The sequence below is a fragment of the Littorina saxatilis genome, linkage group LG5 (assembly GCF_037325665.1).
Source record: "Littorina saxatilis isolate snail1 linkage group LG5, US_GU_Lsax_2.0, whole genome shotgun sequence".
Classification (NCBI taxonomy): Eukaryota; Metazoa; Mollusca; class Gastropoda; order Littorinimorpha; family Littorinidae; genus Littorina; species Littorina saxatilis.
Window position 1 is genome coordinate 28,294,157 of NC_090249.1, and position 25,972 is coordinate 28,320,128.

Sequence of the window (25,972 nt, forward strand, 5' to 3'; positions counted from 1 at the left end):
ACACACACACACAGACAGACAGACAGACACACACACACACACACACACACACACACACACACACACACACACACACACACACATACACCACGACCCTCGTCTCGATTCTCCCCTCTATGTTAAAACATTTAGTCAAAACTTGACTAAATGTAAAAAGCGAATTTAGCAGTACGAGGTTTGAAATAGAACGTACGGTAGTCAATAATAATAATAATACGAGAATTTATAACGCGCACATATCTCACCACAAGGCGACTCAAGGCGCACTCATACACAATCTTTCGCATTAACAACTCAAGCACGGTTGGCCTAGTGGTAAGGCGTCCGCCCCGTGATCGGGAGGTCGTGGGTTCGAACCCCGGCCGGGTCATACCTAAGACTTTAAAATTGGCAATCTAGTGGCTGCTCCACCTGGTGTCTGACATTATGGGGTTAGTGCTAGGACTGGTTGGTCCGGTGTCAGAATAATGTGACTGGGTGAGACATGAAGCCTGTGCTGCGACTTCTGTCTTGTGTGTGGCGCACGTTATATGTCAAAGCAGCAGCGCCCTGATATGGCCCTTCGTGGTCGGCTGGGCGTTAAGCAAACAAACAAACAAACAACCCAAGCAAACCGATTTAAACCCTCCATATTGATACCTTATGGGTTATTTGAAGGACCTAGTATGCAATAACCAACCGTAGACAATCAGGGATTTTAGTACAGCAATTACAGACAGGATGGAGGAATGCGTTCATGTCATTGATAAATTGTGCGCGCCATTACACAAGTGTTATTTTTCAAAAAAGGGGATCATTTTTCCAGGCATTTGAGTGCAGCGAATATCTTTATATTTGTTGTGCATGAACTTCAGTTTGTTCACGATCATCCCACAAAGTTTCCTGTCCGACTTTTACCTTCTCTTCAAAATGTGTTCCAAATTACCCCTTTGAGGTTGTCAAAGACACGTACGAACGCTTTCCTATCTAGGGGTTGCCTTGAACATAGCTGTAACTGATGTCTTGAGTTCACAGATGATCTGGGGGTGGGGCTGGGGCTGGGGACGTATTTTTGTATACTCAGACATTCAGATAATCCCCAAAGTACAAGTCTGGAGGGTTCAAATGAGGTACTGGGTGACCACACAAAAATGCCATTCATTAAAATGCTAATAACTCCTAAATTACTTCAGCAATGTACTTCGTAATTGGTGTACATGTACCTGAGGTTATGGATGATGATAACGCTTTTTAAAGAATACTTTTCAAATTCGGAGAATGCCTCAAAAATAGGAGGTTTGACACTGAGCATTGGCCAGACTCATCCGACTTGTACCTTCCAAACTCTCTGTGATTGCTGTTTCAGCTCATATATACTTTCTAAGGAAGTTTGTTTTATGCAAGATCATTGAGAAAAACCAACAAATGAAAATCGTGAGGGCTAAAATCTTGTTAGTGTGGCTACCACTCAGGGCCAGATCTTTGGGGGCTCGAATTTGGATTTGTTTCCCCAAAACAGCATTCAAGTCAGAACATTTAACGTACAAACTCTGTGAACTTATCATCCTATATCTCAAGCCCATGTACATCAAATATGAAGTAAATTGTTGTAGTAGTTTAGGAGTTATTAACATTTTAATGGGTGGCATTTTTTTGGAGGGGTATGTATGACTACCGCTCAGTGTGACATATCGTACTGTTGAGTCGATACCCGGATTCGGAAAATATTTTGTATAAGAGCACAGAAGTCTCATCTTACCTATAAACTTGCCACTTTGTGGACTGGTCATGTATAAACTGAAATTAAGGTACACAAAATATTAAGTAATTAGGCTTAGAGATGTAGAAGTTATTAGCATGTGTGTGGGTTGCATTTTTTCGGTCACCTTGTATTATAGAAAGTTTCGTGAACTAATCTTTTTACATTTAGTAAAGTTATGACTAAATGTTTTAACATAGAGGGGGGAATCGAGACGAGGGTCGTGGTGTATGTGTGTGTGTGTATGTGTGCGTGTGTGTGTGTGTGTGTGTGTGTGTGTGTGTGTGTGTGTGTGTGTGCGTGCGTGCGTGTAGAGCGATTCAGACCAAACTACTGGACCGATCTTTATGAAATTTGACATGAGAGTTCCTGGGTATGATATCCCCGGAACAGGATTTCATTTTTTTGATAAATGTCTTTGATGACGTCATATCCGGCTTTTCGTGAAAGTTGAGGCGGCACTGTCACGCCCTCATTTTTTAACCAAATTGGTTGAAATTTTGGTCAAGTAATGTTCGACGAAGCCCGGACTTCGGTATTGCATTTCAGCTTGGTGGCTTAAAAATTAATTTATGACATTGGTCATTAAAAATCTGAAAATTGTAAAAATATTAAACAAAATATAAAACGATCCAAATTTACGTTCATCTCATTCTCCATCATTTGCTGATTCCAAAAACATATAAATATGTTATATTTGGATTAAAAACAAGCTCTGAAAATTAAATATATAAAAATTATTATCAAAATCAAATTTTCGAAATCAATTTAAAAACACTTTCATCTTATTCCTTGTCGGTTCCTGATTCCAAAAACATATAGATATGCTATGTTTGGATTAAAAACACGCTCAGAAAGTTAAAACGAAGAGAGGTACAGAAAAGCGTGCTATCCTTCTCAGCGCAACTACTACCCCGCTCTTCTTGTCAATTTCACTGCCTTTGCCGTGAGCGCACTGAGCGGTGGACTGACGATGCTACGAGTATACGGTCTTGCTGCGTTGCATTGCGTTCAGTTTTCATTCTGTGAGTTCGACAGCTACTTGACTAAATGTTGTATTTTCGCCTTACGCGACTTGTTTTTTATTCTCAATTATTTTCAAAATCTTTTCCAGTTTTAAATTAAGTATCGGGTATACCCAACAAGTGTAAACAAGTCGCGTAAGGCGAAAATACAATATTTAGTCAAGTAGCTGCCATTTTTCAGCAAGACCGTATACTCGTAGCATCGTCAGTCCACCGCTCATGGCAAAGGCAGTGAAATTGACAAGAAGAGCGGGGTAGTAGTTGCGCTAAGAAGGGTAGCACGCTTTTCTGTACCTCTCTTTGTTTTAACTTTCTGAGCGTGTTTTTAATCCAAACATATCATATCTATATGTTTTTGGAATCAGGAACCGACAAGGAATAAGATGAAAGTGTTTTTAAATTGATTTGGACAATTTAATTTTGATAATAATTTTTATATATTTAATTTTCAGAGCTTGTTTTTAATCCAAATATAACATATTTATATGTTTTTGGAATCAGCAAATGATGGAAAATAAGATAAACGTAAATTTGGATCGTTTTATAAATTTTTATTTTTTTTTACAATTTTCAGATTTTGAATGACCAAAGTCATTAATTAATTTTTAAGCCACCAAGCTGAAATGCAATACCGAAGTCCGGGCTTCGTCGAAGATTACTTGACCAAAATTTGAACCAATTTGGTTGAAAAATGAGGGCGTGACAGTGCCGCCTCAACTTTCACGAAAAGCCGGATATGACGTCATCAAAGACATTTATCAAAAAAATGAAAAAAAAATTCGGGGATTTCATACTAAGGAACTCTCATGTCAAATTTCATAAAGATCGGTCCAGTAGTTTAGTCTGAATCGCTCTACACACACACACACACACGCACGCACGCACACACACACGCACATACACCACGACCCTCGTTTCGATTCCCCCTCGATGTTAAAATATTTAGTCAAAACTTGACTAAATATAAAAAAACAAGTCGCGTAAGGCGAAAATACAACATTTAGTCAAGTAGCTGTCGAACTCACAGAATGAAACTGAACGCAATGCAACGCAGCAAGACCGTATACTCGCAGCATCGTCAGTCCACCGCTCATGGCAAAGGCAGTGAAATTGACAAGAAGAGCGGGGTAGTAGTTGCGCTGAGAAGGATAGCACGCTTTTCTGTACCTCTCTTCGTTTTAACTTTCTGAGCGTGTTTTCAATCCAAACATATCATATCTATATGTTTTTGGAATCAGGAACCGACAAGGAATAAGATGAAAGTGTTTTTAAATTGATTTCGACAATTTAATTTTGATCATAATTTTTATATTTTTAATTTTCAGAGCTTGTTTTTAATCCAAATATAACATATTTATATGTTTTTGGAATCAGAAAATGATGGAAAATAAGATGAACGTAAATTTGGATCGTTTTATATTTTTTTTATTTTTTTTACAATTTTCAGATTTTTAATGACCAAAGTCATGAATTAATTTTTAAGCCAACAAGCTGAAATGCAATACCGAAGTCCGGGCTTCGTCGAAGATTACTTGACCAAAATTTCAACCAATTTGGTTGAAAAATGAGAGCGTGACAGTGCCGCCTCAACTTTCACGAAAAGCCGGATATGACGTCATCAAAGACATTTATCAAAAAAATGAAAAAAACGTCTAAGGATATCATACCCAGGAACTCTCATGTCAAATTTCAAAACTTGACTAAATAAAAAAACTCATTGCCTGGAATGAGCAGGGTAAAAACAAGTTCAATGTTGACAATGTAATTCGATGTTGTATATCTTCTTCTTCTTCTGCGTTCGTGGGCTGAAACTCCCACGTACACTCGTGTTTTTTGCACGAGTGGAATTTTACGTGTATGACCGTTTTTTACCCCGCCATTTAGGCAGCCATACGCCGTTTTCGGAGGAAGCATGCTGGGTATTTTCGTGTTTCTATAATCCACCGAACTCTGACATGGATTACAGGATCTTTTTCGTGCGTACTTGGTCTTGTGCTTGCGTGCACACACGGGGGTGTTCGGACACCGAGGAGCCGAGTCTGCACACAAAGTTGACTCTGAGAAATAAATCTCTCGCCGAACGTAGGGACGAACTTATGTTGTATATAAAGGCAGGTGCTTTGTCACAATGCTGCATAACATTCTGCGGACAGCTTCGACATGTTATCATGCGACCGTCAGTTAGAGTTTGAGAATGTAGTCTTTCCAAGATGTTATAAAGAGCAGAACACAGCCCGCTGTCTTTTCCACTCCTGACTATTGTGTTTTGCACGTCTGTTAACCCGTGATTTGTACGCCCCGTGATTTGTACCAAATGTTTTACAAATCACGTAAATGCGCCCGATATTTTCTTGTCATCTCCAAAGTCAAGGGATCTATAAGATTTTTCTTTTCTTTTCATTACTTTATTGTCCCATCGCTGGGAAATTCGGGTCGCTTCCCCCCAGTGGAAAGCTAGCAGCAACAGAGTCGCGCTACCCCAAAGTCAAGGGATCTATTAGATTTTGTTTTTTTAAATGTTATGACTTTATTGTTCATCGCTGGGAAATTCGTGGGGTTTTTTGTGTTTGTTTTTTTATGCTAAAAATCGTAATATTTTATCTATCGGGCCCAAAACACCCCCCACAACCCAGCATAGATGCTCTAACAACAAATATTAATAATGATAAAAGGCATGTATTACTTTGTGGAATGCGAGATTTTTACATTTTTACATTTGTACAAATCGCGGTTTTAGGTTCAACGTATTTTGTAAAATGTTTTTATACTTTTACAAATTACGGGTTAACAACGTCCCATAACTATCTCTCGGGTTTACAGTTATGAAGTAGAGTTCAGCTATCCTCAGAAATGCGATCTTGTGCAGCTGACGTAGATCTTTTTGACAATTCCGCGAAAAGTCTCTCTGTTGATTCGGTTTCGGGTCGGGTATGAAGAAAAGAGTAAGCTTGTTGGAGAACGAACAGAGGTCGGACAGTTTCATGTAACACCGGCTTACATAGTCATACGCACGAGATTAACACGCATTGTACTCAAACCGAAAAATGTTTTTCAACTTCACTGTCGACCTTTCAAAACGAAATTCCACTAGCTAGCACCATGTGTCATTAATGGACATATAATTATAATCATACGTCAAACCTGCCCCACCCCACGTCTTCTTTGTCATTCTGCCAACATCGGCCCTACCCTGCACAACTTTTCATTCACGAAGTCAATCAGCGCTCTCAAAGGCCCACTAAAGCGGTAACTGTGCACGCCCAAAGACTTCGCTGCGTTGAAGTTCATTGCTCTTGCTCAAGTTGAAGTTGGTCTCGTCTGTACCCAAGGTGATTCTTTCGGCATGGTCTCGGGTTAAAGGCGCCTTCCTTCCCATGTAAACCATCGTGTAAATTACGTCCAGGCGTTTACATTGGATGAAAGCTTCCTTACACTCAGATTCATTCCCAAATCAACAGGTTTCATTTTTTATATTTAGTCAAGTTTTGACTAAATATTTTAACATCGAGGGGGAATCGAAACGAGGGTCGTGGTGTATGTGCGTGCGTGTGTGCGTGTGTGCGTGCGTGTGTGTGTGTGTGTGTGTAGAGCGATTCAGACTAAACTACTGGACCGATCTTTATGAAATTTGACATGAGAGTTCCTGGGTATGAAATCCCCGGACGTTTTTTTCATTTTTTTGATAAATGTCTTTGATGACGTCATATCCGGCTTTTCGTGAAAGTTGAGGCGGCACTGTCACGCCCTCATTTTTCAACCAAATTGGTTCAAATTTTGGTCAAGTAATCTTCGACGAAGCCCGGACTTCGGTATTGCATTTCAGCTTGGTGGCTTAAAAATTAATTAATGACTTTGGTCATTAAAAATCGGAAAATTGTAAAAAAAAATAAAAATTTATAAAACGATCCAAATTTACGTTTATCTTATTCTCCATCATTTGCTGATTCCAAAAACATATAAATATGTTATATTCGGATTAAAAACAAGCTCTGAAAATTAAATATATCAAAATTATTATCAAAATTAAATTGTCCAAATCAATTTAAAAACACTTTCATCTTATTCCTTGTCGGTTCCTGATTCCAAAAACATATAGATATGATATGTTTGGATTAAAAACACGCTCAGAAAGTTAAAACGAAGAGAGGTACAGAAAAGCGTGCTATCCTTCTTAGCGCAACTACTACCCCGCTCTTCTTGTCAATTTCACTGCCTTTGCCATGAGCGGTGGACTGACGATGCTACGAGTATACGGTCTTGCTGAAAAATGGCAGCTACTTGACTAAATATTGTATTTTCGCCTTACGCGACTTGTTTATTCTTTATTATTGTTATTTTTTTTCTGAATATATTTTGAAAAAAAAGGCAGTACGTAGTGTCGTGTATGAAATTAATCCAGCAAGACAATCCAAATATAAACAGGCAGCAGCCAACTTGTTGAGCTTTGGCATGGTGTCCTTACCCCCATGTAAAAGCCTAAATAGATCATTAGTGGTGCACAATACGTCGTACCATATACACGAGAATGAATTAAGTTTTTAAAGGCTCCCCACTGTAAAAGTCTAATCTTTCTTGTATGTTGATAGGTAATTGCACAAAAGTTATTTTCGGGAATGACTATCCAAAGGCGTTGCTTACGTAATGGGCTTGCCGAACAGTTTCATTGCAAGACAAAGAAAACTGCGGTTAATTTATACGAATGGGGCAATAACTTGGGTGAATCTGCGTGACTAAGCAAACTCGCTCCTTCTGGCATGACTCTGATGAAATGTATACCAACCCACAACAAAAACGGAATTATTTATATTCTACTTCTCGTCTCCAAAACAGGTTGATAATTTGTAAGAATACCTCACCCAAGCTCAACCATGCATCAAACTATTTTTTTTCTTTGGAAGTACTGTAAGGTATTTGGATGTCGATTGGCTCATTCTGTACGATGTTTTAACCGTTTTCAGGGGCGGAGCAGTTAAGCCCGAAGGGGCGGGGGGGGGGGGGGGGGGGGGGGGCGGGGGCGGGTTTCAACCTGGGATCCAGGGACAACGCCCCGTTGGGAGCTGAAGAATTTTAGCTATTTTATAAACAATTTGTGGCTTATCCTTGATTTTAAACATGATCAACTGGTGTCAGCAATCACTCATTATTTCATTTGAAGTTAGTATTAAACAAGTCGCGTAAGGCGAAAATACAACATTTAGTCAAGTAGCTGTCAAACTCACAGAATGAAACTGAACGCAATGCAACGCAGCAAGACCGTATACTCGTAGCATCGTCAGTCCACCGCTCGCGCTGGGAAGGATAGCACGCTTTTCTGTACCTCTCTTCGTTTTAACTTTCTGAGCGTGTTTTTAATCCAAACATATCATATCTATATGTTTTTGGAATCAGGAACCGACAAGGAATAAGATGAAAGTGTTTTTAAATTGATTTCGAAAATTTAATTTTGATAATAATTTTTATATATTTAATTTTCAGAGCTTGTTTTTAATCCGAATATAACATATTTATATGTTTTTGGAATCAGCAAATGATGGAAAATAAGATAAACGTAAATTTGGATCGTTTTATAAAAAACATATTTTTTTTTACAATTTTCAGATTTTTAATGACCAAAGTCATTGATTAAATTTTAAGTCACCACGCTGAAATACAATACCGAAGTCCGGGCTTCGTCGGAGATTACTTGAGCAAAATTTCAAAGGATTTGGTTGAAAAATGAGGGCGTGACAGTGCCGCCTCAACTTTCACGAAAAGCCGGATATGACGTCATCAAAGACATTTATCAAAAAAATGAAAAAAACGTCCGGGGATTTCATACCCAGGAACTCTCATGTCAAATTTCATAAAGATCGGTCTAGTAGTTTAGTCTGAATCGCTCTACACACACACACACACACACAGACACACACACACACACACACACACACACACACACACACACACACGCACATACACCACGACCCTCGTCTCGATTCCCCCCTCTACGTTAAAACATTTAGTCAAAACTTGACTAAATGTAAAAATGGCAATTTATCTTCACTGATATCTGCTCCCGACATCATATAGTATGGTTAGAAGGAAGACATGTCGCATAGGATTGGCTGTTAAAACTGTACAAAAATGATACTGATTAAACAATTACCTATAATTCCCCCGGCTTTACAGCCAGAAACAAGAACAAAATTCACAGACAGATTTTTTTTAATGTTTTTTTTGCAGCCGAGGGGGGTTCCGGAACCCCTGTAACCACCCCCCCTAATCCGCCCCTGGTTTTAAGCACCTTTCGTAGTTAAGCCTCTTTTTATATTTAGTCAAGTTATGACTGAATGTTTTAATAATTATAGACGGGGAATCGAGGCGAGGGTCGTGGTGTATGTGTGTGTGTGTGTGTGTCTGTCTGTGCGTGTGTGTGTGTAGAGCGATTCAGACTACACTACTGGACTGATGTTTATGAAATTTGACATGAGAGTTTCTGGGACTTATATCCCCGGACAATTTTTTTTATTTTTTCGATAAATACCTTTGATGACGTCATATCCGGCTTTTTGTAAAAGTTGAGGCGGCACTGTCACACCCTCATTTCTCAATCAAATGGATTGAAATTTTGGCCAAGCAATTTTCGACGAAGGCCGGACTTCAGTATTGCATTTCAGCTTGGTGGCTTAAAAATTGATTAATGACTTTGGTCATTACATATCGGAAAATTGTAAAAAAAAACAAAATATATTATAAAACGATCCAAATTTTCGTTCATCTTATTGTTCATCATTTCCTGATTCCAAAAACATATAAATATGTTATATTCGGATTAAAAACAAGCTCTGAAAATTAAAAATATAAAAATTATGATCAAAATTAAATTTTCGAAATCAATGTCAAAACACTTTCATCTTATTCCTTGTCAGTTCTTGATTCAAAAAACATATAGATATGATATGTTTGGATTAAAAACACGCTCAGAAAGTTAAAACGAAGAGAGGTACAGAAAAGCGTGCTATCCTTCTCAGCGCAACTACATGTACTACCCCGCTCTTCTTGTCAATTTCACTGCCTTTGCCACGAGCGGTGGCTAACGATGCTACGAGTATACGGGCTTGCTGAAAAATTGCGGTGCGTTCAGTTTCATTCTGTGAGTTCGACAGCTACTTGACTAAATATTGTATTTTCGCCTTACGCGACTTGTTTTCTCCTTTTTTGAGCCTGTGCCTTTTCTAGTCTTTTCCACACAGAGTTATTGCGAAGGGGTGGTGTGATGTGGGGGTTTCGGTTCTTGATGAGCAAAAGCACCTAATAAAACATTGATGCATTTCAAAACAGAAGCTTCAGACCGGAACGCCTAGACCCAGAGGCCGACATAGCGGAGAAAGGGAGAGAACCCCTGCTAAAACCGTGCTGGCAAGAGCAGACGACACAAAATGACGACTCCCACGACGACTACTCTGAAGCTGTGGAGCCTTTCTTTGCAAGGACAGCTAAGGCCATTGAAAAGGATAGCTTCGATCTAACCTCAGCAAAAAATTTGGTGCTGGATTTGAGGCAACTTGGCCAGAGATACGAGGAAAGAGGCTGCACAGAATCATGCATGGAGGGTATCATAGTAAGCAGGGCTCTCAAGGATGTGGATCAGTTGACGAAAAATGCAGTGAGTGAAAACTAAGGTTCTCTATCGTTTTGAAACGCAGTTAAAGCCCCAGGAATGGCTGGGTTGGCTTTATACATTTGCCCTTGGATTTTTTTCTTATTTAAATTATGTGTTTGTTTGTCAGTTTACTTTGAAACGTAATGTATGTTTTAACATTTCAGTTCATTGTTCCCATCAAATCGTTTGAAGTGAAGCTGTTCAGTTGCACGTTGTTTGTTTGTCTAGTGCGTGTAGTAGCTTTGGTGGACCATTTGAAATTCAGCTTTATGTTTGAAGGATTATGGATGTTTTAATGTAGCTCAACTTATGCAAAACTATGACATGATGAACTCACTTTCTAAGTCCGATCAGGGTGTTCAATTTCAAGAAAAATTGGAGGCACTTTGAAACTTAATTAAGTTTATATATATAGTCTGTTGTGTGTGTGTGTGTGTGTGTGTGTGTGTGTGTGTGTGTGTGTGTGTGTGTGTGTGTGTGTGTGTGTGTGTGTGTGTGTGTGTGTGTGTGTGTGTGTGCGTTTTTGCTTACTTCCCTTCAAAGCAACACCTATCTTGTCAGTTTGATATAAGAACACAAAATAGGCTGGAGGACTTTGCTGTAGATTGGCGTTAGCTTGCTAATGGTCTTGTTTGCTGTGACTATTTCGATCAGACAAAATTATCATCTCCGTCGTCGTCGTTGTTGTCATTACCATCATTGGACAGGTTGATGCGAACGTCGATACAGAGGTTGAATAATATACACAAAGTGACATGCCTAATTATAAAAAACAAAAAACAAACAGAAGAGACGATTTTAAAATGTAGAGACTATAATACCGACTCGCCGTCCGTCAGTTATTTTTGCGTACTCCTGGCAACCATGCGAGTGAATTTCTCAAGCGGTTACATCGAGGAACGTTTACAAACATATATATTGGCCTAATACCTATTTATCAATCTTTCCTGTTCTCTTCAGGACAAGACAGAGGCATACGACCTTCGGCAAACGCTGGTACTGGTTTATCTGTACTGCGGTAAGTATACTCATAACAAGTCTGCTTCACGAAGCAAGTGCATGTGTTTGTTGTTGTTGTTGTTGGCTCACGTAAGTGTAGCCTATGCGATGCTAAACTTGTTGTTGTTGTTGTTGTTGTTGTTGTTGTTGTTGTTGTTGTTGTTGTTGTTGTTGTTGTTGTTGTTGTTGATGATGATGATGTTGGTTACATGCACCCCTCATGTCCTTCACAAATAAATATCGCATCGAAGCACCAATGGTTAAACAAAATCAATTAATGGCCAACATACCTTTTACTTCAGAAATAGTCACAGGCTGAACTTTAATGGGTGTCTTGATTCATGTCATTAACACAATGCATTTATTTTCTCTTGTTGCGTGGTAAGGGCTTTACTTGCTTCTAAAACCTTGCATGTGTTGTGGTGGTTTTTTGACTCACATGCGAAGCAAAAGTGAGTCTATGTACTCACCCGAGTCGTCCGTCCGTCCGTCCGTCCGTCCGGACGTCCGTCCGTCCGGACGTCCGGAAAACTTTAACGTTGGATATTTCTTGGACACTATTCAGTCTATCAGTACCAAATTTGGCAAGATGGTGTATGATGACAAGGCCCCAAAAAACATACATAGCATCTTGACCTTGCTTCAAGGTCAAGGTCGCAGGGGCCATAAATGTTGCCTAAAAAACAGCTATTTTTCCCATTTTCCCCATTTTCTCTGAAGTTTTTGAGATTCAATACCTCACCTATATATGATATATAGGGCAAAGTAAGCCCCATCTTTTGATACCAGTTTGGTTTACCTTGCTTCAAGGTCAAGGTCACAGGAGCTCTTCAAAGTTGGATTGTATACATATTTTGAAGTGACCTTGACCCTGAACTATGGAAGATAACTGTTTCAAACTTAAAAATTATGTGGGGCACATGTTATGCTTTCATCATGAGACACATTTGGTCACATATGATCAAGGTCAAGGTCACTTTGACCCTTATGAAATGTGACCAAAATAAGGTAGTGAACCACTAAAAGTGACCATATCTCATGGTAGAAAGAGCCAATAAGCACCATTGTACTTCCTATGTCTTGAATTAACAGCTTTGTGTTGCATGACCTTGGATGACCTTGACCTTGGGTCAAGGTCACATGTATTTTGGTAGGAAAAATGTGTAAAGCAGTTCTTAGTGTATGATGTCATTGCTAGGTTTAGTTATTTGACCTTGACCCTGAAGGTCAAGGTCATGTAAAGGTCAAGGTCAAGCATGTGAGTCGTATGGGCTTTGCCCTTCTTGTTTTTTGTGCTTTAGTCATGGCAGTTTTTCCCTGCACTGTGCGTCTGGAGAGAGACCCAAGCATCCGGGGTACCTCACCATACGGCTGGTCCCGCAAAGGCAAATGCTGTGATGTGGAGTTGAACAAAATGACCAGATACTGCTTTCGATCTGGATGCGAAAAGCTTGATGCCTTGCAGGTAAGCGTCAGTTCCATCAACATTTAAGGTATCCATCACAAAAATGCGCAACATATGTTTTTAACTGTAAACTTACTCAACTATAATCTTGGAATGTATGGAAAGGTTACTTTGACAAATTGCTTTCACGGTTTCCCCTCTAGCACTGTCTTCACAACATTGTAAGACGTAAGGAGTTATTGAAGAATCTGGGATTTAAACCTTCTTGTTAAGACCCCGATAAGAAAGTTCACGCAAGTATTTTAGTTGCCTGAGGATATAGGCTTCTTCTCAGACAACAGCAAGCGGGCCCCTATAATCTGCTTGTCAATGTTGGAAGACCGCCAGTGTTGTTGTTGTTTTTGTGTGCTTTTTTGATAGCCTGTGTTTCGATATTGTCTTTGTAAGACAAGTATTTGTTCTCTACTTTGTACAGTAACCTTCATCCTTTTTTCTGTTCCTTTCTTTTGTTTGTTGTTGTTGACAGTTTGTGTTTCGACCTTTTCTTTAAAATCAGACATTTTCTGTTGATACCCATATCATGCGTTTAAAAAAAACATCTTCAGAATTTTCTTCGCAACACACAACTGCTAATGGACCTTGCTGCCTGGCTGGAGATGGACTTGAACTCCGTTGCGTTTCTTATCGCCAGCAACACATTGCCTTTTCTGCGTAAACTGTCAGAGAAGACCAATAGCATGCAGGGAATGACTGGCGCGAGGGAAAGGCTTGAGACTCTTTGTGAAATGGGTTTGGTGACGCGCGTCTCTTTCCTCGTCAAAAAAGACTTCATTAAGCTGGCGGACGACGACTTTGAGCCTCTGATGAAAGGTTAGAACATTCTCCCTTTTTTTGTTCTTTTTTTTCTTTTTTTTCTTTTTTTTCTGAGTTGCATGCAGGCTGCTTCAACCCTCTTTTTATATTTAGTCAAGTTTTGACTAAATATTTTAACATCGAGGGGGAATCGAAACGAGGGTCGTGGTGTATGTGTGTGTGTATGTGTGTGTGTATGTGTGTGTGTGTGTGTGTGCGTGTAGAGCTATTCAGACCAAACTACTGGACCGATCTTTATGAAATTTGACATGAGAGTTTCTGGGATTGATATCCCCATACGTTTTTTTCATTTTTTTGATAAATGTCTTTGATGACGTCATATCCGGCTTTTCGTGAAAGTTGAGGCGGCACTGTCACGCCCTCATTTTTCAACCAAATTGGTTGAAATTTTGGTCAAGTAATCTTCGACGAAGCCCGGACTTCGGTATTGCATTTCAGCTTGGTGGCTTAAAAATTAATTAATGACTTTGGTCATTCAAAATCTGAAAATTGTAAAAAAAAAAAAAATTTTTAAAACGATCCAAATTTACGTTTATCTTATTCTCCATCATTTGCTGATTCCAAAAACATATAAATATGTTATATTCGGATTAAAAACAAGCTCTGAAAATTAAATATATAAAAATTATTATCAAAATTAAATTGTCCAAATCAATTTAAAAACACTTTCATCTTATTCCTTGTCGGTTCCTGATTCCAAAAACATATAGATATGATATGTTTGGATTAAAAACACGCTCAGAAAGTTAAAACAAAGAGAGGTACAGAAAAGCGTGCTATCCTTCTTAGCGCAACTACTACCCCGCTCTTCTTGTCAATTTCACTGCCTTTGCCGTGAGCGGTGGACTGACGATGCTACGAGTATACGGTCTTGCTGAAAAATGGCAGCTACTTGACTAAATATTGTATTTTCGCCTTACGCGACTTGTTTGTCTTTTTTTTCGCCTTTTTTTTCGCCTTTTGTTTTTAGAACTGTCCCGTTCCTTCGGCTTCTTCTTCTTCTACTTCAACTTGTATGAGCTGCACCTCCCACGTACACGTGTGTTTTGCACAAGTGGGTTTTTTTTTTACGTGTGTGTGTGGCCGTTTTTCACCGTCATTTAGGGAATCATCTACGGGGGCTTGCGCCGATCTGATGTGATTGGTTATTTGAGTTTGATTGTTTGCTAGGTTGGTCGGTTGGTCTACCCGAGTCATCAACTGTCTTTTAGTTTTATTTTATTATTGAAAAAAATTGTTTACAGATGTCTTTTTTTCTCAGGGATTATTTTGTATGTTTTCGTGGTTTTGTTCAGACATAAGATGAGTAAAGATAGATGTTTTTTATGTGTGGTAAAATTCACACTGTGTGTTGCAGTTGTTGTTATGGATCATATAATATTACGTCTTTGTGAACTTAAATCTGTCTATAATCGTGAAAAACGAAAACCAATTATTCAAGATATCTAAGCATGGTATTCAGGTAATAGTTTTAAGGGTTTTCGTTTTTATATTTAGTCAAGTTTTGACTAAATATTTTAACATCGAGGGGGAATCGAAACGAGGGTCGTGGTGTATGTGCGTGTGTGCGTGTGTGCGTGTGTGCGTGTGTGTGTGTGTAGAGCGATTCAGACTAAACTACTGGACCGATCTTTATGAAATATGACATGAGAGTTCCTGGGTATGAAATCCCCGAACGTTTTCTTCATTTTTTTGATAAATGTCTTTGATGACGTCATATCCGGCTTTTCGTGAAAGTTGAGGCGGCACTGTCACGCCCTCATTTTTCAACCAAATTGGTTCAAATTTTGGTCAAGTAATCTTCGACGAAGCCCAGACTTCGGTATTGTATTTCAGCGTGGTGGCTTACAAATTAATTTATGACTTTGGTCATTAAAAATCGGAAAATTGTAAAAAAAATTAAAAATTTATAAAACGATCCAAATTTACGTTTATCTTATTCTCCATCATTTGCTGATTCCAAAAACATATAAATATGTTATATTCGGATTAAAAACAAGCTCTGAAAATTAAATATATAAAAATTATTATCAAAATTAAATTGTCCAAATCAATTTAAAAACACTTTCATCTTATTCCTTGTCGGTTCCTGATTCCCAAAACATATAGATATGATATGTTTGGATTAAAAACACGCTCAGAAAGTTAAAACAAAGAGAGGTACAGAAAAGCGTGCTATCCTTCTTAGCGCAACTACTACCCCGCTCTTCTTGTCAATTTCACTGCCTTTGCCATGAGCTGTGGCCTGACGATGCTACGAGTAAAATGGCATTGCGTTCAGTTTCATTCTGTGAGTTCGACAGCTACTTGACTAAATATTGTATTTTCGCCTTACGCGACTTGTTTCCACTTAATGTGGGTGTGCACATATAGATGCAACTTGAGATCTTTTTGTTTCAGTGACTTCGAGGAGACTCCCCCCGTACCTTGCAACCCGCCTTGAATATGTGAAGGCGGGTCTTTTTCTTCACCGCCAGGAATACAGTAATGCCATGGTAACCGCAAGTGACGCTCTCATTGGGCTAACGGTCAGTTTAGATACTTGCAACTATTTCTTTACAGTGTGTTGTTGGCTTATAACCTGACATTTACGACATTTATTCTGGCACATTTCCCTCATATCATGGTGGTTTTCAGTTATCTGGTGGCATTTTGGTTGAATTGTCAATTTATCATTGGATTGCCATTTCGCCTCGTAGGTATGATGTTTAGACCCTTCACTGTCAACTATGACGCCATCGGTCGGTGTATGAATAAACTTAATTCACTTTCAAGGAGTGTAACTCTTCCACAACGCTTAAAACCCCGACTGAGTTATTTCCGAACATCGGAACATTGTGTAAATATTATTATGATATTATTATGATACTAATTGTGTTTGCAATAACAAGGATCAACACCACGGTTGTTGTTGTTGTTGTTGTTGTTGTTGTTGTTGTTGTTGTTGTTGTTGGTGGTGGTGGTGTTGTTGTTGTTGTTGTTGTTGTTGTTGTTTTATTGTGTGGTAACAAGAGATATTTAATCCAATAAATCAAATCTGTTTCCTACTACACACAGTATGTTGAGCAGAAACGAGAATTCGAGCAACTTATTGACGACGCTTCCAGGTCCTTTGAGGCTGCCGTTCGACACATCGAGATGTATGGTCCCTCTGATCAGTCAAAAGCTGTAAGTTTTTGAAAAGCATGGTGGTTTCTCTAACCGCATAAAGACTTGGGGCTGTGTAGTAACTTCTCTTCTAAGACTGAGAAGTGATTATCAAACCCAGAAGTGATTCGCCTATGGTTTCTGTATTACCACATTCGTTTTGTTTTGCGGGAAGCTGTCTCGACGCTGAGTTCAATGACTTTCTGATATTTCAGAACTGTTTCATGTATTGCACCATGGTCATTTCTTTTACATAAATCGTATCGCACAGCGTTCTCGTAGATGCCATCTGCTTATTTATACCCGTTTTACTATGTCGCACTGGTTGGACATTGTTTTCTAATTTTTAAGGATAAGGGTGAGGGAGGGATTAGATAGTTAGAATTATCCTTTGTTAACGGAATCAGGCGGGAAAATAATACTGTGTATACATCCGTTTGCTTTGAATGTATTTATTTGCATTCAGCTAGTTTATGAAAATGTACAAATTTTGACTAAATGTAAAAAAAAAAATTAAAAAAATTAAAACGTTTTATGCAAATTGGTTCACTGTTGACAAGCTTTACCGAGACCGGTTCGACTCGTCTCGGTCAACGGATGTCGGCCAGCTAAGACTTTCTAGTCTCATGTTATAACACTGGTTTAATGTGTTCAGTTTTGATCTTGTATGTCGAAAGATAGACTGGATTTTTTTAAACCGCTTGCAGCGACTCAGTTTTGTTTTTTTTACAAAAAGAGTGTTCTCGTTTTTAACTTTCATATCGCAACCCAATCCCATGATCATAATACCCCTGGAACGGTCTTATGCAGTGTAATGTCAGAAAATACCCAATATTCATTGGCAAGAAAACGCATACATTTTTTTCTCTCAAATTTCTTGCTAAAATAGTGTAATTGTTCTTAGTTAATTACACGCAATGAGCGTCAGGGAGACTCTGCTGTTTAAAATGTATTTATTTGTGCATTCAGGTGCCGACGCCTGCTCAGGAAACAGTCCAACAAGAAAATTGTGGTCCCAGTGCAAAGAAAAAGAAAGGTTTGTAGACTCTTTGCTAGTTTACTGTCCAAAATTTAATATCATAAAAGTGAAAAATAACTAAATAGTTCACACCTGCAATGCGTTAAAAGTTATTATTTTAGTTCACTGCTACCGTTGATGCTGTTTTCTTTTTAATACAGAGGTAGGGTCGCAAACAAGCGACGGATATAATCGGTAAAATTGCTTTCTTTAAACATTTAAAGATTTTTCAATTTGATAGCACAATAAAAATTATAAATGGGGATATGGGATTGTATTCGATCCCCTCAAAAATTCATGAATAGTATTTGTTGTATTGTTGCTTTCTTGTTTATTTGTTGGGTTGATAATGTTGTTGTTTTTTAGATTACGTGCTGCTTGTCTAAAACATAAATGTAAAAATGAGCGTAGGACGGGTAAAAACTGTGTCTGCTGTTTCCGAAATGAGCAATTTTGAATTATGTAGGTTTTGGCGAAAATGGTCAGCCTTCCATGATGTTGTTTCCTTTTCTTCTTTTTTTTTCCTCAAGAAAACAGTCTATCATTAGCGTGTTCTTTTATTAAAACTGTATACACTGAGTGAAAGTTTGGCTAATTTTAACGCTATTAGATTGGAAAACGTTTATTAGACATTATACGTAACGGTGTCAGTTTCACATATTTTGGGTACTAAAAAACATATAAACGTTACCTTTTGTTTACAGCCGGGAAAAGAACCAAGAAAAAAGGACTTACGAAATCGCTACCGCTCACTTCAGAATACAACTTGAGAGAAACAGCCCTAGCCACGCCGAGAACGGCTGCAACAGCAGCAGCAGCATCAGAAATACAAGTTAGAAAGAAGAATCTTCCTGTCCAAGACAGTCCAAAGTCAAGAAAAACTGCTCCAGATGCACCTGTTAAGAGGGCACTCACCCGTGCAGGTAATGAAACGTCAGGGGCAGCCTTCAAAGCAGCGACATCGACCACGAAGAATCTGTGTCACGACAGCGATGACCAGGACGATAATTTCAGCAACGCAGAACCAGAAGCTGCTGTGATGTTTGAATACGACTATGATACCGCGGATGACGAAGGGGTTATGTCCGATGTGACGTCAATTGTGGAGGATCTGGCCGTGGAAGACGGTGACCTAGATGAGCAGGACTGGTTCAGCAAGAGCGAGAAAGCCTTCGATAACGGCGAGCCTGACGAAGAAGATACAGACAACGTTTGGCTTTCTGAGAAACAAAAGAAAACATTCAGCCAAGGTAGCAGTGAAAAGGTTTTCTACCCAGAAATTCCTTGGTATGACAAAGCGGAACAACTACTGAAAAGTAATCGCGACAAGTATAAACGTTGTCAGCTGAAAATCGAACATGCACATAGATCCACTGCCAAAGTGCTTGAACCTGGATGCAAGCACTCCGAAATCCTGATCGAAGGTCGCTCCAAGGCGGGTCAGACGTACATGGACGACGAAGTGGTGGTAGAGGTCACAGCAAAGCCTGGACAAAATCGAAAGTTGCAGCATGGCTCGGACATAGAAAAACGGGCACATGGACGGGTGGTGGGCCTCCTGAACCGAGTGAATTATAAAGACGTCGATCACCCGGTCTTGTATTGCACTCTGGAAGACATGAGCGGCCACCTTATGAAGCCTCTGTGCAAAACAGTACCCAAGATTAACGTACTTCACGACCTCGTCAAGAAGAGGTTCCCTGCTTTAAAAAAGAACAAAGTAGAGTTAAAAAAGATTAATGATAAAGGTGAAGTTAAACACACCGGTTTCCTGGACGTGCAGCCCAGTAAACGAGGGCAATACGTGTTCAAAGTGGTGATCCTAGCCTGGAGACCGAAGTTCCCGTACCCTCTAGGCGTGGTGTTGAGCGCACATATCGGCGGCCGGGATTACTCTGGGGGTCTTGCAGTGCTGTCCATGCAGCAGAAAGTCCCAAAACGCTACCCACGAACTGCAGTTGAAAACACCAAAGTTTTGCTCCAGCAGACTCTGTCCAAAACAGACCGAAAGGACCTGACAGAGCTACGGCTGTTCACCATTGACCCACCAGGCTCAAATGACCTTGATGACGCAGTCAGTATCCAAAAGGTGAGCACTCATTACGTCATAGGGGTCCATATAGCTGACGTAGCAGCGCACGTGGCGAAAGATAGCGGAGTTGACCAGGAAGCCAGAAAGAGGGCCGTGACTTTCTATCCGCTCAATCGCAGACCTCATGCTATGCTTCCTGAGCCACTAAGTCACGAGAAATGCAGCCTGCTGCAAGACCAAGAACGCCTGGCCCTGTCCGTCTTCTTCACATTCAATGAAAAGGGAAAACAAGTGCAAGAGCCTACCATACACAAGACAGTAATCAGATCGTGTCGTCAGCTCACATACGAAGAAGCACAGAAAGTCATCGATGGAGTAGATAATGTGAACGTTGATCCTATGGTGCAAAGTGACATCCGACAGCTGCACAAGCTCACATCCCAGCTGAAAGAGATGCGCCAGAAGCACTCGATGCTCTTCGTGCCTTTTGAAGACCCACGCCTCCCAGAGCTGGAAAGAATGAACGAGCACATAGAGGCCCACTCGCTGATCGAAGAGCTGATGATTTTGGCAAACTCTACAGTAGCCAAGTACCTGACAAGGCGACCAAGGTATCGAGACGTGATGCTGGTTCGCTGTCACAAGGCACCAACGTGGGAGGAGCTGGCGGAGTGGAGAGACACGGAGGGATCCGTTACGAACCTCGTCATGCAGCTGCAAGGGAAAATCGTCACTCCCAATGGCACACAGATTTCTTTCAACGGCAATGGCATTGCAGTAGGGGCAGCATCACAGCGGTCGAGGGTTGTGATGCAGAAAGGTGTGTGGAATAAGCTCCGCCAATATCTGGAGGGAGGGGAGCTCACAGAAGCACGAAGATTGATCTACATGGATGCCCTGCACCCTCTGCAGTGTCTGGCTGCCTGTCGTTGGATGGACCTAATGGAGACAGCCCAATATCGCTGCTGCTTGGGGTTGAACAGGTATTTGCTTTATGTACATGTACATACAGTATGTGTTTGCGGAAAGGTGTGCCTGTGCGCCAATTTTAAGAGTGAAAAGTAAAAAGATGTACAACAGAAATGTTGTCAGTTAACCATAATGAATAAAGCATGCAGCAAGTTCTGCAGCAATTATAAAACTACAATCAGGTTTTCTTGACGGCAGATCACATGCTTCGTATTTTGTTCTGATACTAAATTCAGCATTGGAAAAGGGTTGGGGGGGGGGGTGGCAAAAGATAATGTCTATATATGTATCAGATTTAAATGAAAATCAAACATTTTATACTGAAGATCACGTACGTCATGTGTCCCACAGGCCAGAGCTCCGTCACTTCGGTCTTGACCTTGATGTATACACACACTTCACTTCCCCCATCCGTCGATACGCCGATTTGCACGTGCAGAGGCTTCTTCACGCTGCTCTGAGTGGCGCCGCTCCCGACAGTACCCCTGATGACGTAACGGCACTCTGCAGCGTCATCAACAGCGCCACTACGCGACAGAAAGCGTTTGGCAAAGGCTGCATGTCACTGAAAGTGTCGGAGAGTCTCCAGCGTCAGCCACTACTGTTCAGAGCCTACGTGGATAAGGTCGACGAAGAACAGCTGACGGTGTGTGTGCCCTCCCTGCTCAAGGTGTCTGACCGCAAGCAGGATCTGCCTTTCAGCATGCTGGGGGTTAGCTCTCAGCCTTCTGTTTTAGTGGACACTGCGCTTCAGAGGAGCACGGTCACTGTTCACTGGAACAAAAAGATCTTTGACGTACAGCAAACCTGCCATGGAAATCTCACCTCACTCTGGAGACATCTGGAGAGGTCACCCCATGGACCCATTGTCATGGAGATCCGCCCTGACCTGCTTACGAATGAGTTACGTCATGACGACTGGAAAAAGATTCTGCAGACCGTGATGTCCAGTCGTCAAGAGGTCACGGAGGAGGTGCCTCATCCGTTAAAAAGAGAAAAGCTAGAGGTGGAGTATATGTCATCGGAAAAGGGAGATGGTAAGGTGGCTCAGCGCCCTCTCAAGTTCTTGAGGCAGTACACTCAGGGACATGTCGTGCAGATTCAGATGTCGGCGCACCCCCAAAAAGGAATGCTGCAATCGCGGGTGGAACTTCTGCACACAGCGCGCAATGCTAGCGTCTGCATGCTGCATGCAATGGATCCTGTGCAGGTGCTAACGCGCCCTTCCACACGTGAAACACGGGATCAGAACTTCTCAAACTACAGGGAATACGTGCAGGCCTGGATGCCACTCCAAGAGATGGAAGCAGCCGCCTGCGCGGCAGACAACAGAAGCGGTGTCGTTATTAACAACGTCAAGGTTACCATGAAGGCCCAGGAATCCTCCAAGGGTGTAAGATTCAGGGGCAGTTTTTCTCTGAAGGCTACCTTCTGCTATGAGCGCTGCATTGAATTCGGAGGAAAGTCTACCTACGGCATCCCCGAAGAAGAGTCGAGGAATGATAACCCTTTCCCCCTGGACTACCTCTGCATTCGTTACACAATAAAGTGCTCTGATGTCATCGCCTCAAGAGTCCAAGCGAGTGGAATGGCCGAAACGGTGGACAAGCATTACACTTGGCTTGCCCATGCCGCCATCGTAAACGTTGTACACAAAGGCCGCAAGTCTGAAGACGGGGGAAGTGTGATCGTGACATTTGTTCTGTCTCCCTCGAGTCCTCAGCCACCCCCTCAACTGATGACAAAACACGGCGCCGAGCTCACCCTGGAGATTCTGCCGAAGACGGAAGGCGAACGGTAAGTAAGAGATGCCATGATCATGTTGTTTCTTATCTTTGCAGAAGTCCTTGCTTTTCTAAACTAGGCATTAAATGGCACCAGTTTCATTTTGTATTTCAACTGTAACATCCATGCTGCTCATCATATTTGTATTAGTCATTGTTTTTGTCTAAACTTGACATATAATGGCACTACTTTTTGAATCTCAACTTAAGTAATCATACCTGTGTCATTGTACTCAAATGTCTGTTAAGAAATATCACGTGTACGTTTGAGTGAAATTACACACGTATACAAAAATTAAATTCAGGAACAGAACGTTTTGCAAAAACATTTCTGACAAATTTTATTTTTTACTATGGAAGAAAACTATGGCCGGTCGTAAGCACGTGGCCTATTCTAAAATCTGTGAAAATTTAAAATAGACTGGCTTACTTTAAAGGTAGACATTTCTAACAGGAGATGTGTTAATTAATTTTATCGATTGTCAAATGACATTTACTCAAATCCTTGGAACATTATAAATGTGAAGGAACATGTCATCTTAGTTGTTCCTTCTGTCTGTAATTTCCGTCTTCTCATCCCTTTCTTTCTCCGCCCCTTATCATTGTGCCTCCTACCTGCCCTTCTCTTCGTCTTTTCATTCTTTTATTATTAATTACATTATATTTTCTCATGAAGGCGAGTCCAGGAAATACTACATGAGCTGAGGAAGCCAGAGTATGATCTAGCACACGCCCTTGCTCACGGTGACACTATTCCAGAACTCGGTAAGATTCATTCTCCAGACTGTACGAACAATTTGTATCTGTTACGCTTTATTCTGGATTTTTTTCTTGTCCACTGCATATTTGTGGAAATCGACTGTTCTTGGTTTAGTCAGCGACTTGGATTATTTAAACGATTTCATGCATAGTATCAAATAAGCTACACATCAGATGGGATTGTGCTGATTTTGATTTACTATCTCGGACATTAATCAAAGTCGTCACTCAGGGACATCTCTCGAATCGTTCTTCTTCTTCTGCGTTCGTGGGCTGAAACTCCCCCGTACACTCGTGTTTTTTGCACGAGTGGAATTTTACGTGTATGACCGTTTTTACCCCGCCATTAAGGCAGCCATACGCCGCTTTCGGAGGAAGCATGCTGGATATTGTCGTGTTTCTATAACCCACCGAACTCTGACATGGATTACAGGATCTTTTCCGTGCGCACTTGGTCTTGTGCTTGCGTGTACACACGAAGGGGGATGAGCCACTAGCAGGTCTGCACATAAGTTGACCTGGGAGATCGGAAAAATCTCCACACTTAACCCACCAGGCAGCCGCGACCGGGATTCGAACCCTCGACCTTCCGATTAAGAGGCTGACGTCTTACCACCCCGCCACAGCGCCCGTCTTCTCGAATCGTTATTTCGTCAGTAGGTTTTGTTGTCACTTAGATTTCTCTCACAGATATACATACCTTACACCGCTCACACAACCAGACCTAATTAAGAAATACAATGAATACATCGACTCACAGAGGTACATTGTTGAAGTAATTAGACACAGTAATGTTAACTGAGCAGAAAAGTCACGTCGTTGTGCAGATTCCGATCACGTCCAGCTAGGCATGATGAAAACCAACCACGAGGTCATTGTGTGCGACTCTTGGCTTCCTTGGAACAACCAAGCGCAGCTGAGAGCCATTCAGATGGCCTTGACACAAAGCCTGGCCATTATACAAGGACCTCCAGGTAAATACCATCTTACTTAGAAGCAACATACAGAGATAAGCGATCATTTTTCATCATCATTTGTCTGCTGTGTAGCTTGTTCGTCCACTTTCAAGGCACCATCCTCCTAGACAGTGTAGACGATCCATTAATGAACACAGATACCTCCAGGCTTTTATATAAATTAAAAACATCCTTCCATTTGAATGCTAACCACTAGGGGACATTCTGGCTTCTTTCCTTGGAAAATTAAAATTGTTTTAAATATTAATTTTGCATTAAGCTATTAGTTGAGTGTTAGCGTCGTTCTGGCGCTAGAGGGAATTTTAAAAGTTGTACAAAATGGAGGTCAGAGAAGACGGACGACTCATGCTTACATGTGGTGTTCCAGGGGTTGAATAATGAAGTCGATTAACACTCAGCACATTCGTGGAAATGGGGTTTGTCGGCCATCTTTCGGTTTCTCAAGAGATATTAACAATTACATTTATAACTGACCGACGTTTGGAAGAGTTGCATCCCTTGACATACTCGTACCTCTGTTTCTCTGTCTGACAACTCGGTGATCTACACAATAAAATGAGATTGTTTGCAAGATTTAGTAAATTACTCCAGGTTTACTTAAGCAAAACACGACTAGGGTAGACGCGACAGATAATTATGAGGTGTGCACACCGACAAGCTATACACGAACGAACTTAGTCACTCCAATCCTGGGAGCCTTGAATAAACGGTCGAAGTGGGGGTGTGGTTTACACGTACGGTACTACATAACTACTCAAGCTGTATGCGTGATAACATGTTGTTGAAGGCCATATTAGGTGGTGCATTGGGCACGTATTCCTTTTTTTGTGAAAGCTTGAATTGTTCTGTAAACCTCCTGTTAGAAGGAATTCGGCTTTAACAACCGACAGGTCGAAGTTCCAGTGAATGTTTCTTTTTGTCAATGATTAAACGTTCTATAAACTTCCCTCTTCTTTTTTTTTACCAATGGTAAAAAGGTTACACCGCTATTCATTAGAAAAGACAAGAAGCACCTACACGAGCCCTTTCGTTTGTTTGTTTTTGTTTTGTTTTGCAAATGCAGTAATGTTTTAGCTGTCACAATAAGGGGTTGGGAACCTCTGACGGCTGGCCTATAAACCTGTTCTCATTCAGCTTCAAACAATGGCCAGGGTATGTGACCGTTTGTACATTCAGATGGAAGGAAAGGAAAATGATATCATTTTATGATGACACTGATGCCAAACTTTGTCAACATTTCCCAACTTCCCGATAACGTCGTAACTACCTGAGATCAGAAGATGACTGTTATTTTTCAAGGACCGCTTTCAAAACTGCGTATGGTGAGATCAGGTTTGGTGCTCCTCTTGAGATGATTCCCTTTTTGGTTTAGACAACATTAATGAAATAATGCGCATATGAATTCTTTGTTTTTTGGTTCAGTGAGCAGCCCAATAATAATATTCTCGGCCATCTTTAAACTAAACTGAATTAACTGAAATTAACTGAAAGAGGAACTCTTGTAGATTAAATTTACCGAACCCATACATTCATCATCTTTTGCCATGTCTATTGTAGGTTCTGGAAAAACAAACACAGGTATCAAGCTGGTGTACCTTTTCTCGAAG

The 25,972-nt window shown here is 40.6% G+C and overlaps 1 protein-coding gene across 2 annotated transcripts in view; it reads left to right on the top strand.

Annotated features, from left to right (window-relative positions):
• The window catches only part of LOC138966766 (3'-5' exoribonuclease HELZ2-like), a 34,514-nt gene that overhangs the window by 2,016 nt on the left and 6,526 nt on the right, over positions 1-25,972 (top strand). The window contains exons 2-13 of one of the 2 annotated variants that reach the window (XM_070339097.1): positions 10,081-10,405; positions 11,363-11,420; positions 12,703-12,866; positions 13,412-13,676; positions 16,080-16,207; positions 16,737-16,847; positions 17,796-17,862; positions 18,549-20,859; positions 21,197-22,642; positions 23,306-23,394; positions 24,216-24,362; positions 25,923-25,971. In XM_070339097.1, the coding sequence (XP_070195198.1) occupies positions 10,081-10,405; positions 11,363-11,420; positions 12,703-12,866; positions 13,412-13,676; positions 16,080-16,207; positions 16,737-16,847; positions 17,796-17,862; positions 18,549-20,859; positions 21,197-22,642; positions 23,306-23,394; positions 24,216-24,362; positions 25,923-25,971 (5,160 nt within the window). The remainder of the gene's footprint in view (positions 1-10,080; positions 10,406-11,362; positions 11,421-12,702; positions 12,867-13,411; positions 13,677-16,079; positions 16,208-16,736; positions 16,848-17,795; positions 17,863-18,548; positions 20,860-21,196; positions 22,643-23,305; positions 23,395-24,215; positions 24,363-25,922; position 25,972) is intronic. The other variant, XM_070339098.1, reaches the window with a different exon arrangement.